The sequence below is a fragment of the Halichoerus grypus genome, chromosome 7 (assembly GCF_964656455.1).
Source record: "Halichoerus grypus chromosome 7, mHalGry1.hap1.1, whole genome shotgun sequence".
Lineage (NCBI taxonomy): Eukaryota > Metazoa > Chordata > Mammalia > Carnivora > Phocidae > Halichoerus > Halichoerus grypus.
Genome location: NC_135718.1, coordinates 124,104,312 through 124,119,759, shown reverse-complemented (window position 1 = coordinate 124,119,759; position 15,448 = coordinate 124,104,312). Strand labels below are relative to the sequence as shown.

The following is a 15,448-nucleotide window of genomic DNA, read 5'->3' as shown; positions in this document are numbered from 1 at the left end:
TATAATTGTGTTTTTTAAACAGAGAGTGAAAAATAAATCATTGGAGGATGTGGTTATGTTAAATGTTGACACAAACACTTTAGAATCACCATTTAATGACTTGAACAACCTACCGAGTGATGTGGTAAGTCTGAAGGCTATTTTGTGGTGAACATACATATATCTATATATATATAGATATATATATATATGTTTTCTCCTGGACCCTTGAATTACCAAGAGTTATTTTTCCCAGTTTTCTATCTGAAATAAAAGGACTGAGTATGTGCATGGGTGTGAGAGGAATCATGTAGATTCTATATTTAATATTTTCTACTTTTGGCAGTTGATGAGATGTTGAATGGAACATCCTATTCCTATTGTAAAAGTAGGATCATAATTAAAAAGCTAGATGCATTCATTAGGCAGAGTTTCTTTAAACCTAAGTCTCTTCATCTCATCTTAATCATTATATTACAAAGTAGGCATTTCTGTCTGCCTAGTGGCATGTCTTGCAAAAGAATGAGAGAGTTTTTGAAGGCAAGGAGAAGAAGGGGGCCAATTACCGGCTTTTGCTTCCCTGCCACCTGCCAGTGCTTTTCCTTTTAATTAATGATCTGATGGCACTGGTCAATATAATAAGAAATGCTTGTACAGTTGGGGTCAGAAAATTCTGGCTTTGATCTCCCTCAACTTTCTGAAACATTTATTTGTTTTCTCTAAATTATTTCAGTTTTATTTTAATCTTTTCTATCCTGCTGAGGGCCGCAAGAATGAAAACCTACACTGTTTGTCATTTGCTTTGGCAGAGCAAAGACTGCTTACTTAGAATTCTATTTGTAAATTAAACTGCAAACCCAGTTTGTCATAAAAGACATCTGATCCTTTTGAAATGACGAAAACTGTCTTTTGTCTGTAAAGGCTGATAAATTAAGTGCCAGTTCTTTTCTGGTCTTTGATCTTGCAGAGGGTTTGTGTGTGTGTGTGTGTGTGTGTGTGTGTGTGCGCGCGCGTGCGCGTGCATATGCGTGTCTGCAGCTTATAATAGGATATATTCTGTATTTCATGTTAGTCACCAAAAGTGCATTTTTTTGGCCTTCCTATTCCTTAGAACAGGGCAAAAATGCAGACTAGTACTGTTTCTGTATATATATAATGGCTATTTAAAAATATCTTTATAACAGTTCTAAGTTAAAAATAACTCTCCTAAAAAAATCCAGTTTTTTCAGGGATAGTGAAATTTAGAAATAAAAATCCTTCATCATATGTTTTTCTGTAATATTGCAAGTACTTTGAAATCATTATCAGGGAGTTTGAAAAAGTGAATTTAAAAATTTCAAACCCAAATAATATAGTAATACTGGCTTTGATTGTTCTTATCACAAGTGATAGGAAAAATGTGATTTTAAAGTTAAAATCAGATTATTTATGCCCATAAGTAACCTAAAATACTTGCTGACCTTGAAGCAAATTAAATTGAACTACTTTATCTTACTATAGTAAAATTTATGCTATGTATGAACAAATCCAAACCCAGACCAGTAAAGAATTATGTTATCTTTTTAGCTCATTATAACTAGATTGCCTCATTATAAAAATTTTGCAGAAGCTGCTAAAAATGATTAGAGTTATTAATTTAGAAATTCATCAAAGAATTCTTCATTGGATGGAAAAATAATTATGAAATAAAGTCCCAACTTTTACAAATATTGTCTTTATGTGCAATGCATTTCCTACTGTTAATGCCCTAAGGAGAAAGTATTGTTTATTAAAAAAGAAAAAAGAGGAAGAAAAAAGAGAAATAAATCAGCTTTTTTGTGTCATAAAAATTTTTATAGTCAGTTTCAGTGGTGGCTGATTTTATTTCTTTAAGAAAACAATCCTTAATAGTAATTTTTTTGATGGGTGATTCTTTTTTAATTGAGATGTACTACTTTCCCAGTAGAATTAGTTTCATATTAAGACATTTATTTTAAAATATGAAGAAGTTAAATAGTACTCAGAAAATGTAAAAGCCTAAATATATAAAATGACAGGAGGGACCATCTCCTTTATTTATAACAGTTAACTGTACATAACTGAAATTTAAAAAAAAGCATAAAAAGGCACACTGTTAGGTGGTGTAGATATAACTATACGTATGCTTGAAATTAAAGGCCACAGACTTACAGACAAATTTGAACAATGAATAAGTGGATACAGCCCTGGGGTGGAACTAGGACCATTTGCTGAAAGTATGAGAGGTTTTAAACTTATGGTCATTTTCTAAAAATATTTTAGGTGATTGTTTGTTTAACCCCTCTCTAATAAATTTAGCTTTTTCATCAGTTTTCCAAAAGCTATCTCTTACAGTTTTGTAGGAGATATGATAAAGTTATCACATCATACTTTCTCTAATTATAAATGTTTTAAATGAGATGTGTTAAAATTACAAATGATCTTACTGATTTTTTTTTGTGATTTGAATTAATGAAATATACTTGAATCCTGAAAAATATTACCACTGGTATTGTTTGATTATTTAGTAAATTAACTGATGTTTAAAAGGGGGCCTTTTAAAATCATTTACCAAAACATTTAAATTATACTTACAGGCTAGATGACTTTCTATGCATGTGCACTCTATTATTGTGTCAGCTTGACCAGTGGTCTTGGCTGTTCAAAGGTCAGTGGTCACAGTTGTCCTGAATTACTAGTTCTTTTTTCCTGTGGACCCTCTGCTGTGTTGCATGCTGTAATCTTCTTAATGGCTTCATTCCAATATTCACACATAATATTTTAGATTTATTGACTGTTAGAAATACTACCATGCCAGTAGCAGTTCCGCTACTCTTAAGGTATTTAAAATTGGAAAAATAAATCAGGGCAAAGCTTTCAGGAATCCTTTGTTTTCCTTAAGGGAAGGGAAAAAACTCTCTTCCTGTCTTCTGACAAGAACACTTGTTTTTCGATTTCATCATTTCACTATAGATTTGGATCATTAAAAGAAAAAAAACAAATTTTATTGAGAGTGATTTTAACGATATTGATTATTACATGGAATATCTTTTAAAAGCAGTAGATCCATTAAAATGTACTTTTGTAGTTTTCTGTCTGAATGCATTGTGATTTTTTTTAGTGGCTATGTCAAATATAGATACCTTCAAACATGTAGGTTGAGTGTTTTTATATAAAAAATAAACTTTAGGGCTATGTAACAGTATCAGTTGAATTTAGTGTTACTGTGGTATGTTTTTAAGTGTGGGGAAATTGAGACAGTTGAATTAAATACATTTGAAATTTCAAGTGAGTTCATTTTAACCTAAGAAAATTTACTGTTGAGACCTCCTCATTCCAAATATATATACAGATTTAGTTTCAATTACATAATAATTTAAAATGTTCTATTTCTAAGGTACTACTGCTCATTTTAATTTTTATCATCATTAATATTTTTAAAAGGAATTTGGAGAATTGTTAACTATTTCAAAAATAAATAGGATAACTCCTTGTTAGAAAATTAAGCTAATTAGAATTATAATGAGATTTAGGAAATCCCTTCATGAGAAAATTAAGTTAGAACAATTATAAACTAATTCTTATAGATGAAAGCAGGTTAGAATTGACATCTGAAAAAGTTACGTGCATTAAAATATCCATTACCAGGAAAGTGAATTTTGGTCTGTGTTGCTTAATTGTCTTTAAATAATTTTCACTCATTAGATTGTAAAAAATAATATACTCAATATACTTATCCCTATTTTAGATAAGAAGATGAAGACACAGAAAGTATACTTACTGTACATGGTATTTTTAGAGCTTTAGTTCATATAGTTTGATCCTGTCATACTTATGCCCCAAACACTAGACCATGGTCCCTCTCATATAAACATGATATACAGTGTAATGAGTAACTGTTTTAGAATTTAATATAGAAGCTTACTCTATATTCTGATCTTGCTGAAGAAAATAGCAGTATGATCTATTTGATTTAAATTAGGATTGTTAACACTTCTAAAAACTTATTTTCATCTTATATATCACATTATTGGAAAACGATTTTTTAATTTTCTGTTATGAGGGTATGTAGGACATATAGTACACTTAAGTATTATTGTACAATTCACTATAGACCCTGGTATGTTATAGGATAGCTACATTTAGTAGAAAGCATATTTAATTACTAAAATATTGAAAATACTTTATCATAAAATAGGGTCATCTAAAATACTGTGCGTCTTTTAGTGACACTTTCGAGTATCACATGAAGGAAAGGTTAATGGTTTTATTGTGCAATGAAAAGAAAAGACACAAATTGCTCTGAATCACCAAAAATCATTAAATTGAAAGCCCAAAGACCTGGAGAAAAGCCCCCAAACTCCGACTTTAAGTAAAATTTTAAGATACCTACATTCAGGTGAGTTAATTAATTTTGGAATAAGTTTGGAAAATAGTTGGTTATTTCAGAGAATTTTCTTAAATCGGTTTTTTAAAAAAAATGAAAGTTGTAAACAAATTTAACTCTTACAACTGTGTGAATAGTTAATAGATATGTTTAATTCTTTGTATATTTCCTCTACCTAACATGAAGGTTTAATATGTTAAATTGTGATAATATACGTTATAAAAAAAAAAAAAAAGGCCCAGAGAATATTATATTAGTTCCAGGTTTGCCACAGCTCTGCTATAATCCTTGTCGTGTTTAGCAGTAAATAAATTCCCCAGCAAATTTCTGGAGTGGCCAGGGTAGAAAGATAACCCGAATTCATTCAAGTTCTAGAGTAAAGAGGTTTTTTTGGTTTTTTTTGGTTTAATAGAGTAGACTTCAGGAGACAAATACTGCTTTCAGTTTTCTCCTGGAGAAATGCAGTCATGCTCTCTCCTCAATCTCCAGCTGTTAGAATTCAGGCACCTACATGCACATTGCCCCTGCCACATAGCCTTAGTGCAGGGCTTTGTAAATAGTAGGCATTCAGTAAATGGTGGTTGAAGGGAAACGTAACTTGCATTTCTTTTATCTTTTGTAATAGAAGTTGCTTTTAAAGTCCCTGTTTAGAGTTACTTCTTAGAGTATTTTACAAGGATATTTTCATCTGACTTTTATAATAATGGAAAGAAGAAACCTGGATGCGTGTTTAACATAGACTTTTTTGGTTGTGAGTTTAACTTCTTTCCTCTCTCTAGAAAGGGAGACCGTGTTGTGATGGCAGTCATTGTGTTTCTGCACACGACTTTGGGTGTCTGTGGAAACTCACTATTCTTTTAAGTATTTTCAGAGATGTGATTGTTTGTAACAGGTTTTTTGTTGTTAGTAAGTAAACTATAGATTTTGCTATTTTTTGTACTTTTTTCTTGGTGTGAATTTTTTTTTTATCTAAACTTTAAATACAAAAGCAAAAGAAAACAAAAAACAAAACTCAAAACCAATGGCTTCCAAACTTTTAAAAGGTCTTTGTTATTTTCTCCCAACTGAATAAGAGAATCTCTCCCTCCCACTGCAGTGATCAGGCTTTAGCAGTTCCCTTATGTCTCTGTACTTCTGCCATTTTAAAGTTGATTGATAGTTTGTTACTCTTAGTGATTTTAAGTGCTCATGAAGTTCCTTGGCTTTCTCATGGGTTTTCATTTCCAACTAAATTACCTAGCCTTTCTCCGAATGTCTTTTTTTTCCCTGTATCATCTTAATAGCATTCTTCTCTCTCTTCTTAATGCTAATACACACATATATATGTACATACATATATACATATATACTTAAATGTAAAGACCTTGATTTTGGTTTTAAAGATAATTTCCCATTTGTTTCTAGTCCTTTAAGTTCTTGGCTTTTCCACATTCAAGAGATTTTTTGTATGTATGATATTGTGTGCACTGTCACAATAGTGGTTCCCAAATCTTGCTGATATCATAATGATTTTGTGAAGTTTTAAATGAATTATGTTCCTAGATCCCATCATAGATATTCTGATCCTGTGAACTAGAGAAATTAATGTAGAAGTGTGACAGGTTGCTTATTTATTTATTCATTCATTCATTCAGTCAGTCATTCCTTCCTTCACATATTTATCAAGCACCTACTATAATGCCTGTATTATGCTAGGAGCTGAGTGAACAGGAAGATATAATACACTGCTCTCATGGAACTCACATTCCATTCATCTGAACCCAACCACATGGCTGCACCAAGTCATGAGGGATGTTGGAAAATAGTTGGGTCCGTGTAGGTAGGTTGAGCAAGCACCAGTCAAAACTTAGAATTTCTATTACTAAAGAAAGGGAGAGTGGATGTTGGTGTCATCTCTGCCATAAGTGGGAGGAGGAGGAATAGCATGTATAAAGGTTCTACTGTGGGGAAGAGGTTGGCAAATTCAAGAAATGGAAAGAAGTCTTGTATAGCTGTAGTGAGATGAACAAAAGAGAGAGTTATGCAAAATGAGGTTGTAGAGATAGGAGATGCGATCATAAAAGATCTGTAGCTCTTGTTAGGGACATTTGGACTTTACTGGAAATTCATTGGAGATTTTTAGCAGAGGAATAGTGTGATCTACTTTGACTTCTAAACATATCATCTTGGGGTCTGGGTCCTGGAGATAACTGGGTGTAAGGAATGAAGCAGGAAGATCAGTTGAGACCATTTGCAGTAGTCTAGGTAGAGATGTTAGTTGCTCGAACTTGATAGTGGCAGGTACGTAGAGAAAAGTGGACAGATTTGAATCTCCATCAGAGGTCTAATTGACAGTGCATGATGATGTATTGCATGTGGGAGATGAGAAAGGGTGAAGTGTTGAGGAGGACCTGCAAGATTCCTTTTTGAGTAACTGGATGAATGGAAGTGACATTGATATTAGAGATGCTTGCCTGGCATTGGGCTTGAGGTGGTGATAAGAGCAGTTTGGTTGTCTTTATTTTATAATGGCCTCTGAAAGGAAATAGTTAGAACTGACCCTATATTAATTAGGTTTTGATAGGTTATTAAAGCATACAAAGAGACAAGGTAATGATACCCTCCACAAGTGTATCCTGTGCTTTTCATTTGATATGGTTACTGTTTTAATCCTTAAGTAGAAGCTCACTAGAAAATTATATTAAGAGGGTAGGGTTAATTTTATTTCTAAAAAAACCCTGAACATTAGAAGGATTAAAGAAATGTAGGGATTTAGTATCTGATTCATGTGATGACCATAACATGTTTCAAGGGAGAATAAAACATTTTATCTTTGTAACTTTTTTCTAAAGCAGATAATTATTTGAAGCTCTAACTTTCCTAAATGTATGTGGATTCTCAAGTACAGTGTAGTTACACAAAAGGAGGTATTTAAAAACATCAGAGGGGTGTTTTAGGGTTGTGTAGGTTATCTAAATATTATTTCTGGACATTTATTTTTACCTTCTGCTTTTTACCCTGGTGTTTATCTTTGTGATCCTAAAAAGCAAAAATAAAATTTCTGGGTATAGGGTTAATTTATGTTTCCTGAAAAGACACATCTAAAAGTCAAGAGAAAAATCTGCCGCTTCTCTGAAAAACTAAGCTCCTTTAATATGCTCTCCCTTCCTAACTCCCGGTTGGCATAATTACTTCATTACTCAGACTGTGTGCACGTGGCTTGCACTCTTAATTTATACCTGTTTGTTATGTTTACTCATGTAATTCCCTACTTTTATTCATAGTCACTTCAGTGTTAAGAGGGTAAAAGTGGAGAATTGGTGGTAATATTATTCATGTTGCAGTGAATTCCCACTGTGCTAAACCCAGGTTATAATTCCTCCCTTGGATGGCTGCTTGGAAGCCTGAATTCTCACTGTATGAAAGGAATTTAAACATTTGATAAGAGCCGTGAAATGATGTTTATTTCTGAAGTTCTTTTCACTGTTCAGCTTTTTTTTTTTTTTTTTGGTCTAATATGCCTAATTAGACTTAAAAAGATAATTTATTTACAGACTAAAGAGTGTCATAATAAAATCAGATGTCAGTTTTGAAGTAGTCTTTAGCCATTGGAGATTGAGGCTTGCTTACTTTCGTAAGAATAAAAAGAGAAAACAATCAATACTTTTTCAGTGTCGCATAATGGGATTGTGTGATAATAGGCAGGTGACTAAAGTTCCAAATACTCTTCCGAGTTCAGGGTTACATGTGAATATAAACTTTATGATTTTGGGGCAAATGTACATTTATTTCATAACTAAATTTAGAAGTTTGGAAGTTAAAGCAGGAAATGCTATTTCCCAGACCTAGTATTGAAAAAGTACAGAAGAGACATCACCATTTTTATAGATAAAAACTGCTAAAAGCTAATTAGCACTGCAGAGGGCATTGGTAACTGGTGATAATTTACTCAGTGATCTAAAGGACAGGGAAACAGCAAGGTTGATAACAGTCACTTTATATTAAAGTCATATCTTTCTGTCTAAAACTGATTTTAAAAAACTATATTTCATTTTTACAAGCTGTTTTTGAGCATTCATTTGTGCATCCAAGAAACACTTAACTCACCTGCCCTCTTGGTCTCTGAAAAATAGGAACAACTTCAGGTCTACTTACTGACAGTCAAAGCCCACCTAGAGTAGGTCAAGGAAAACCTCTTCAAGCAGTTTTTAAAGGTTGAAGTAATGTAGAAATAGGCAAAGGAACAATGTAACCATATTTCTTACCAGGCAGTGTTTTAGTCTCACATGTCACATTAGATAGTATGCTTATGTAAAATAGTACTGTTCAATGGAAATGTGAGCCACATATGCAATTTTAAATTTTCTGGTAGCCACATTGAAAGTAAAAAAATAGGTGAAATTAATTTTAATATATTTTATTTAACCAAATATTCAAAATATTATTTCATTATGAAATCAATATAAAAATTATTAATGAGATATTTTACTTTTTGGGGGGTATTAAGTCTTCAAAATCCAGTGTATTTTGACACTTAGAGCAAATGCCCATTTGGACTAGTCACATTTCAAGTGGCTACTGTACTGGACAACACAGTTGTAGAACAAATATTTTCTTTTTCTTTCCTATTTTCTACAGAGTTCCTGAGGGAGCTCAAATACTACATTGACTTTTGGAGGTGAATGCCCCATATTTACAGTTTGGTTAGGAAGGGCTTGTGGCAATATGATTAATATCCTGGCTAGCTTAAGCAGTACTGAATTCAGCACCTAAGGACTTGGGGTAAAGAAGGCTAAGGAATGGTTTGACTTGCCTCCATTCTCTGTGAGCATGTATTATGATTGTCCTAAGAATACTCGATTTGTGGAGAACTGAATTGTCAATTTCATGTTTTGTAGAAAAATACACTTTGAGGAATTTTCTTTTGCAAGATGTAAGTAAGGCATGACATTTTAAAATATGTTTTTTGTTTTCTTTCAAAAATAAATTAAAAATAACCCAACCATTTACTTTTTATAATACATGGAGAGACGTATTCCTTCCATCATAAGCTTTTTTTGAGTGGGGCAGTTATTAAATACATGTATTGATATTCATTCCCATTGGTTTTCATTAAAGGCATTTGAAGCTTAAAAAATAACATTATTTACAAACTTGAAAATGAAAGACATTAAGTCATAAGATTTGGTTTTGCATCATTTAGCTATATTGTTTGAGTATGTGGGTTACCTAAAAGTGTGCATTTATTGAGTTTAGATTTTAATAATAAAAACTTCCTCTTAAATGAATCCTGATTTTATCAGTGCACTTTGTGGGCTAAATGAATTAGGCTCCAAACTTTTATCCGAATCTATGGAGCTTGGATATAAATTGAAAAGATCACAGCTATGGGGAGAAGACCTATACTGCAAAGGCCTTTCTGCATAGATTATGAACATCATAACTCAATAATTTTTTCAAAACTGTGGTTATAATTGGACCCAATGGGGGTCTCTTTCTTTGATCAGATCACAGTAACTGTGACTTTACACTGGAAAATGTCACTACTGTGAAGGTTTATCACCTGTAGAGCTGGTCTTTCCTCTGATGCTGTGTTCATTTCTCATTAGCATTATTCAAAGTTTAGTTGTTAATTAGGTTGACACTTCAATTACAATCATCATCTACAGGAGTAGTCAGGGCTGCTTGCATAAAGAAATTTTTAAAAATACCCCTCCTTGTGTATATATGTAAAGAAGAAATGACATTATTTTATTTTATTATCTGGTAGTTTCATAAGGGTCAGAATATGCTCTGTTAAGGGAACAATCCAACCACAATTTCTCCATCAGTTTTGTTTTCTTGAAAAAACAATTTTTATGTGACCTCATGTTCCCATGTAAAGCAGCAATGAGGAATGGATATGAGCACCAATATTTTTTAAGTGTAGAGAGTGTAGTTTTCTATAATGTGTGAAAGGAATTGGTCAGGTGAATTGGATAAAAGGAACATATCACATCATTTCGCCTTAAAAAAAACAGGAGTATACATCAGGAGTATGATTATACCTACAGAATACTCATCTAAGTAAGGGCCATTTATAAATAATACGCATTCTCTAAAATACACAGAACCTGAACTTGAAGGACAGAAATGTATGAAAAATGATAACAAATTTAGGTGCCTTGGAAAATTATGCAAACTCCTGAGTAATAAATTTTTCTTTGATTTAAAAACATTATTTTAATCTGATTACTGGTTCATAAGGCAATGACATTGAACTCAAACCCAGCACATTGTGGTGGAAAAAACTGGACAGAACTGGGTTGAAATCTGTCTTCCCATGTATTAGCTGTATAGGGAGGACAGACTGATTCACATTTTTGAGCCCCTGTTTCTTCATTCATAAATGGTAATATGAATGTCTTTCTTAGAAGGCTATGAAAACTAAATGAGACAGTGTGTAACATGTGCATAACATGATATCTCTACTCATGGTAGGTTCTCAATCACTTTAACTTCTCCCCCTCTCTTTTTGTCTAATAATGGTGAAAACTATTCAACAAATGACTAGAAAATTATATGCAAATGAGGCTTCCAAAAATAAAATTAAATGGTAAGTGATCCTGGAGGACCTGTAACAAATAACCTGACACGGCAGAAATGAATGATACCCAACCGGCTTCATCTCAAAACAAGTAGACACATGTTGTAATTGCTAAAAATCTGCAGAAAAGTGGCTCACAAGCAGTTTACCGTAAAATAATTAAAGCTTATTTATGTCAAGAGGCCTTGGGAAAAAAAGAGAGCATAAACCAATTTGCATTAGCACGTTACTATCGGCTCCTGCTTTCGTTTCAATTAACAGACCAGCAGGTGCTCTCTGCAGTTAAAAAGATAAACTATCAGGTAGGAGGATGAGTTTTTGGCTGACCTGCAGACACTGTGGTTTGCCTGCTGATTGGGTTCGTACCTCGCTGTACCAATTTCTGAGGTGTTAATTTAACTGTTCCTCTCTGTCATGCAGGTCTCGGCCCTGAAAAATAAACTGAAGAAGCAGTCTACAGCTACGGGTGATGGAGTAGCTAGGGCCTTTCTTAGGGCACAGGCTGCTTTGTTTGGATCCTACAGAGATGCACTGAGATACAAACCTGTAAGCGTTTTATTTCATCCCTATTTTAATTTGCTTTTTTATGGTTCTTTAGAATGGGTCAGAAAAAAGAAACATTTAATATCACACATGAAAAAAGTATCATAAAGGTCTTTTAAAATCCAAAATAATGTGCTTTAAGGCATTGTATTCCTTGACTTTTCGGTTTTAGTTCTTTTAGTAACCTTTAGTTACTATTTCCCACATTCTTTGGCACATCATCTTATGTATTGTTCTAAATCGGCTTACCTCTTAACTAATTAATGAATTGTGTGTTAATGAATTTTAATGTAACTACCTGATCTTAAGATCATTGAGAAGTTAACTAGAGAGTTGGGTTTTATAGATTAATGCATATAGAAGTGACGGTACAAAGTGAAAATTTAAAAATAGTGGAGCTTGGAAATTTTGCAATATTTGGAAATTTATCATCTTCCTATTCCATAACATTTTTTTGAGTGGGTTTATCTATTTAGCATATGCTAGCTCATTTTGACATTTCTTTTTTGTTTTAATACCCTAAAAATGATTATTATGTAGAATTGTAGCCAGCAGAGTTTTTAGATAGTCCAAGAAGATACAAATCAAAACATGTTTCTCTCTCTGAATTATTGGTTAAATACGTGAGTCTGATTTTAATGAAAATAATTACACTGCCCTTCCATGACCAGATGAATAAGTTGTAATGGATAAAACATTGAGTTAGTAATAAGTAGCAAGACATGCTATCTAATAGGAATTCCACTGTTATTAAGCTGTCTAACCTTGACCCATTTCCTCGGTCTCTCTAGACTTTGATCTTCTCATTGGGAAAATGAGAGTTCTTATACTTTACCTGTCTACTTTTCAGAATTGGTGTGTGAACCCTGTCATAAACGATGAAACACTAAACACTTGTGAATGGGGGATATCCTTCCTAAACTGACTTCTCAATTAGTAGTTCGCACCCAATGGCTCTTATATCTCTGAGGAGTTACTAGGAGTCCTTAAATGGATAGGCAGATAAACTGCTGTCTCCGGAGAAGTACATATGTCTAATTTGCCTGCTCATCTTTTTGAAATATGTGTCTATTTTTTAAAGCATTGTAGAAGTCATAATACTGCATATAGTATACATATGGGGGAATTACATGGGGGAGTCTTTAAAAATTATTGAGAGTTACATGGTCTCATTTATTAAAAGACTGGAAACCAATCATCTATACTAATAATGTAAAATCATTTCGGGTTATCAGATTTTTTTAAAACAGGTTGATTTCAAGTTTACAGTACAAGAGGGAAATTTAGAAGTATCAGCTTAAATTTTGCCACATTTAAATAATTTTTAATCTTTGCAGGCTACATTTTTCTTTTCCTTTTTAAATTTGTGAAGGACTTCAGATTTGAGGAGAGCAAATTGAAGAGAAAATTTTCTTAAATCATTTAAATTATCAGTTGAGCAGATAGGGATCTGAGATTTCAATGATTCTGACTTTTTTTTATCTTCAAAGCCAGATTCCCAATTTCTGCGGGAAAATATATCATTTCATCAGAAAATATCTTTCCTGATTATCGATCACATCTTATTATAAACTTGTTTGTTAACTTATCTACCTTTTTCCTTTTTATGTTTGGTATTTTCTTTCTTTTTTACTGCTAATTCTTTCGGGAAGTTGAGGGACAGTATTCTTATTCTGTATGTTTTTACATTTCTTTTGACTCAATCTTGAATGAAAGCTTAATTTTTAAAGTATACTAAATATATTTAGACACTTTTTTATTTTCAAAATAGTTTTTAAGGAAAATGATTTCTTTGTTGTGTATAAAATATTTTTGTTGTCGTTTAGGCATTATCTTTGCAAATTACTCTGTATTTTAATTTACTCAAAATACATTTACTTTTTATTTTGTGAACTCTTTTAGACATTTATATAATAGGCATATGTCTTTAATATATTTTCTAATTGATACAAAAAAAGAGCCATGTTTAGAAGTTACAATTATTTCATGTTTTTTTTCTCTTTTGATAAAAATTTCTCAGTAGTATCCTCTAGCTATTAGAGTACAACTGGAAAAAAAAATTACTAAATAACTTTAAAGGAATATGACTTCTTTAACTGGGTATTACTTTTCAAAATTTCATGATTGTTTATATATATATAAAAGCAAACTATTCTTATTATTATGTTATTTCTCTTACACTGCCAAAATTAAACCTGTAGATAAGGCCTGTGACTGCCCTTCAAGGCCCTCACAATGGGCAGGCAGTCTGTCTTTACTTTTTTCCTAAACTTTGACCCCAATTCAGAGAATTCTGCCTGAGGCTCCAAATGTCCCAAGCTTCTCAGGCTTCCAAACATTCCAAATTATTACAAATAATATTCTTTCTTCCTGGTAGTGCTTTTATCTTTCTTGCTTTTCGTGGCCATCTAGTTCCTTCCTGATTCTTGAAGCTGTAGTTTATAGTGACCCTTTTTTTCTATGAATTGATTATACTTACTTTCTTTAACACATTTCTTCTCCCTTTTTTGTATGTTATTTATTATGGTTCTTTTATTATTTTTACTGAAATTCATAATTTATTAGTTGCTATTAAAACAATTATTGACCTTTAAGTACTCACTGGGTACCAGGCACTAATAGCCCCTTTAGATAGGCTATTTACCCTTTTCTTTTTAAGGATGAGGAAAATGATATTCACAGAGTACAAATAACCTCACTAAGGTTCTCCAGCTAGTAAATAGTGGGGCCTGCATTTGTGTTTATTCTCCTGCAGTCCCGCTCTTGTTCCAGTGTGGCATGTTTCTGCTCTCTGTGGTCACCGTTACTGTATCATACTCTCCTTGAGATAAATGTCCTGAACTTACATTTCTTCCAAATGAAGATGCCTGGAAGGCATTCAGTACACACTTAGGAAAGACTGAACGAATGATGCAGTCTTAGGACTTTTCTCAGAAGGAGCACATGGTCTTAGGCATCCCATGGTGTGTATATGAATTGGGGAAATAATTTGTTATTCATGCTACATATTTCCATTTATGGTTTTGTCGACTTGGGGTGACTGCCCGGGCTCATACTGCACCTTCCGACTCCCTCAGTTTTCTGTAGTATTGCTGGAGAGCCAGCCGGATGTGGCCTGTGAGGGAAAGCCCTCAGGATGATTTGAATGTCCATTTTCAAATGCAAATACTAAATACCTATGCTAAATGCTGCCAAAGAGGAACTTCTATTCTAAATTAAGCTTAGAATGTCTGAGCGACAACTCTAAATATGTTGTTAGTCTTCTCAGAGTTCCTCATTTACACCTTCTAAATGACACACTAGCACTATTGACAAATAAATTGTGCCTGCTCTTAATTACAGAGAGAAATATACAATTCCTTAAAGTTGTTGGAAAGTGATTTAAATAAAACAATGGATATTTTGATATTTTGGGGGATTTTAGCCAGCAGCAAGTTAGCTACTTTTTAAGAATTCAAAAATGTGAGATCAAAGTAATGTGCTAACTGGATTGAAGGAAAGTGATAAGAACAGAGTCTAGAACCAGGCTGCCTGGGTTCAGATCCTCCTCCTGTGACTGACTAGTTGTATGAGTTTGGGCAAATTAATGTCTTAGTGCTTTAGTTTCCTCATGTGTTCTTTAAAAAAGGTAATAATTCTTCTTGGGTTATTTAGAGGATAAAATGAGTTCATAAATGTAAGTTACTTAGAACAGTGTCTGGCATATAATCAATGCTTTATATATTAACTATTATTAAAATGACATTTTAGAAGTACTAAGTTTGGGGAGGAAAATCCCTTTAACAAAACTAAAAGTACCCTCCTCTGATTCCTCAAAAGAAAAACACTGTTATAAACATGAGAATAACTTTTAAGTGATTGTATTAAATAACTAATAATAAAGGGTCATCAGTTGTACCTCTGTGTATCATTTGTGTCACAAGCTATTAAAAATAAAAAGTCAATTTTTGACCAACAGCTAATGCTAAAGAAATATT

The 15,448-nt window shown here is 32.8% G+C and overlaps 1 protein-coding gene across 11 annotated transcripts in view; it reads left to right on the top strand.

Annotated features, from left to right (window-relative positions):
- DENND1B (DENN domain containing 1B) overlaps positions 1–15,448 on the top strand; it is a 265,783-nt gene that overhangs the window by 161,931 nt on the left and 88,404 nt on the right. For 10 of the 11 annotated variants that reach the window (XM_078078238.1, XM_078078240.1, XM_078078234.1 and 7 more), the window contains 2 exons: positions 23–124; positions 11,349–11,474. In XM_078078238.1, coding sequence (XP_077934364.1) covers positions 23–124; positions 11,349–11,474 — 228 coding nt within the window. The remainder of the gene's footprint in view (positions 1–22; positions 125–11,348; positions 11,475–15,448) is intronic. The other variant, XM_078078237.1, reaches the window with a different exon arrangement.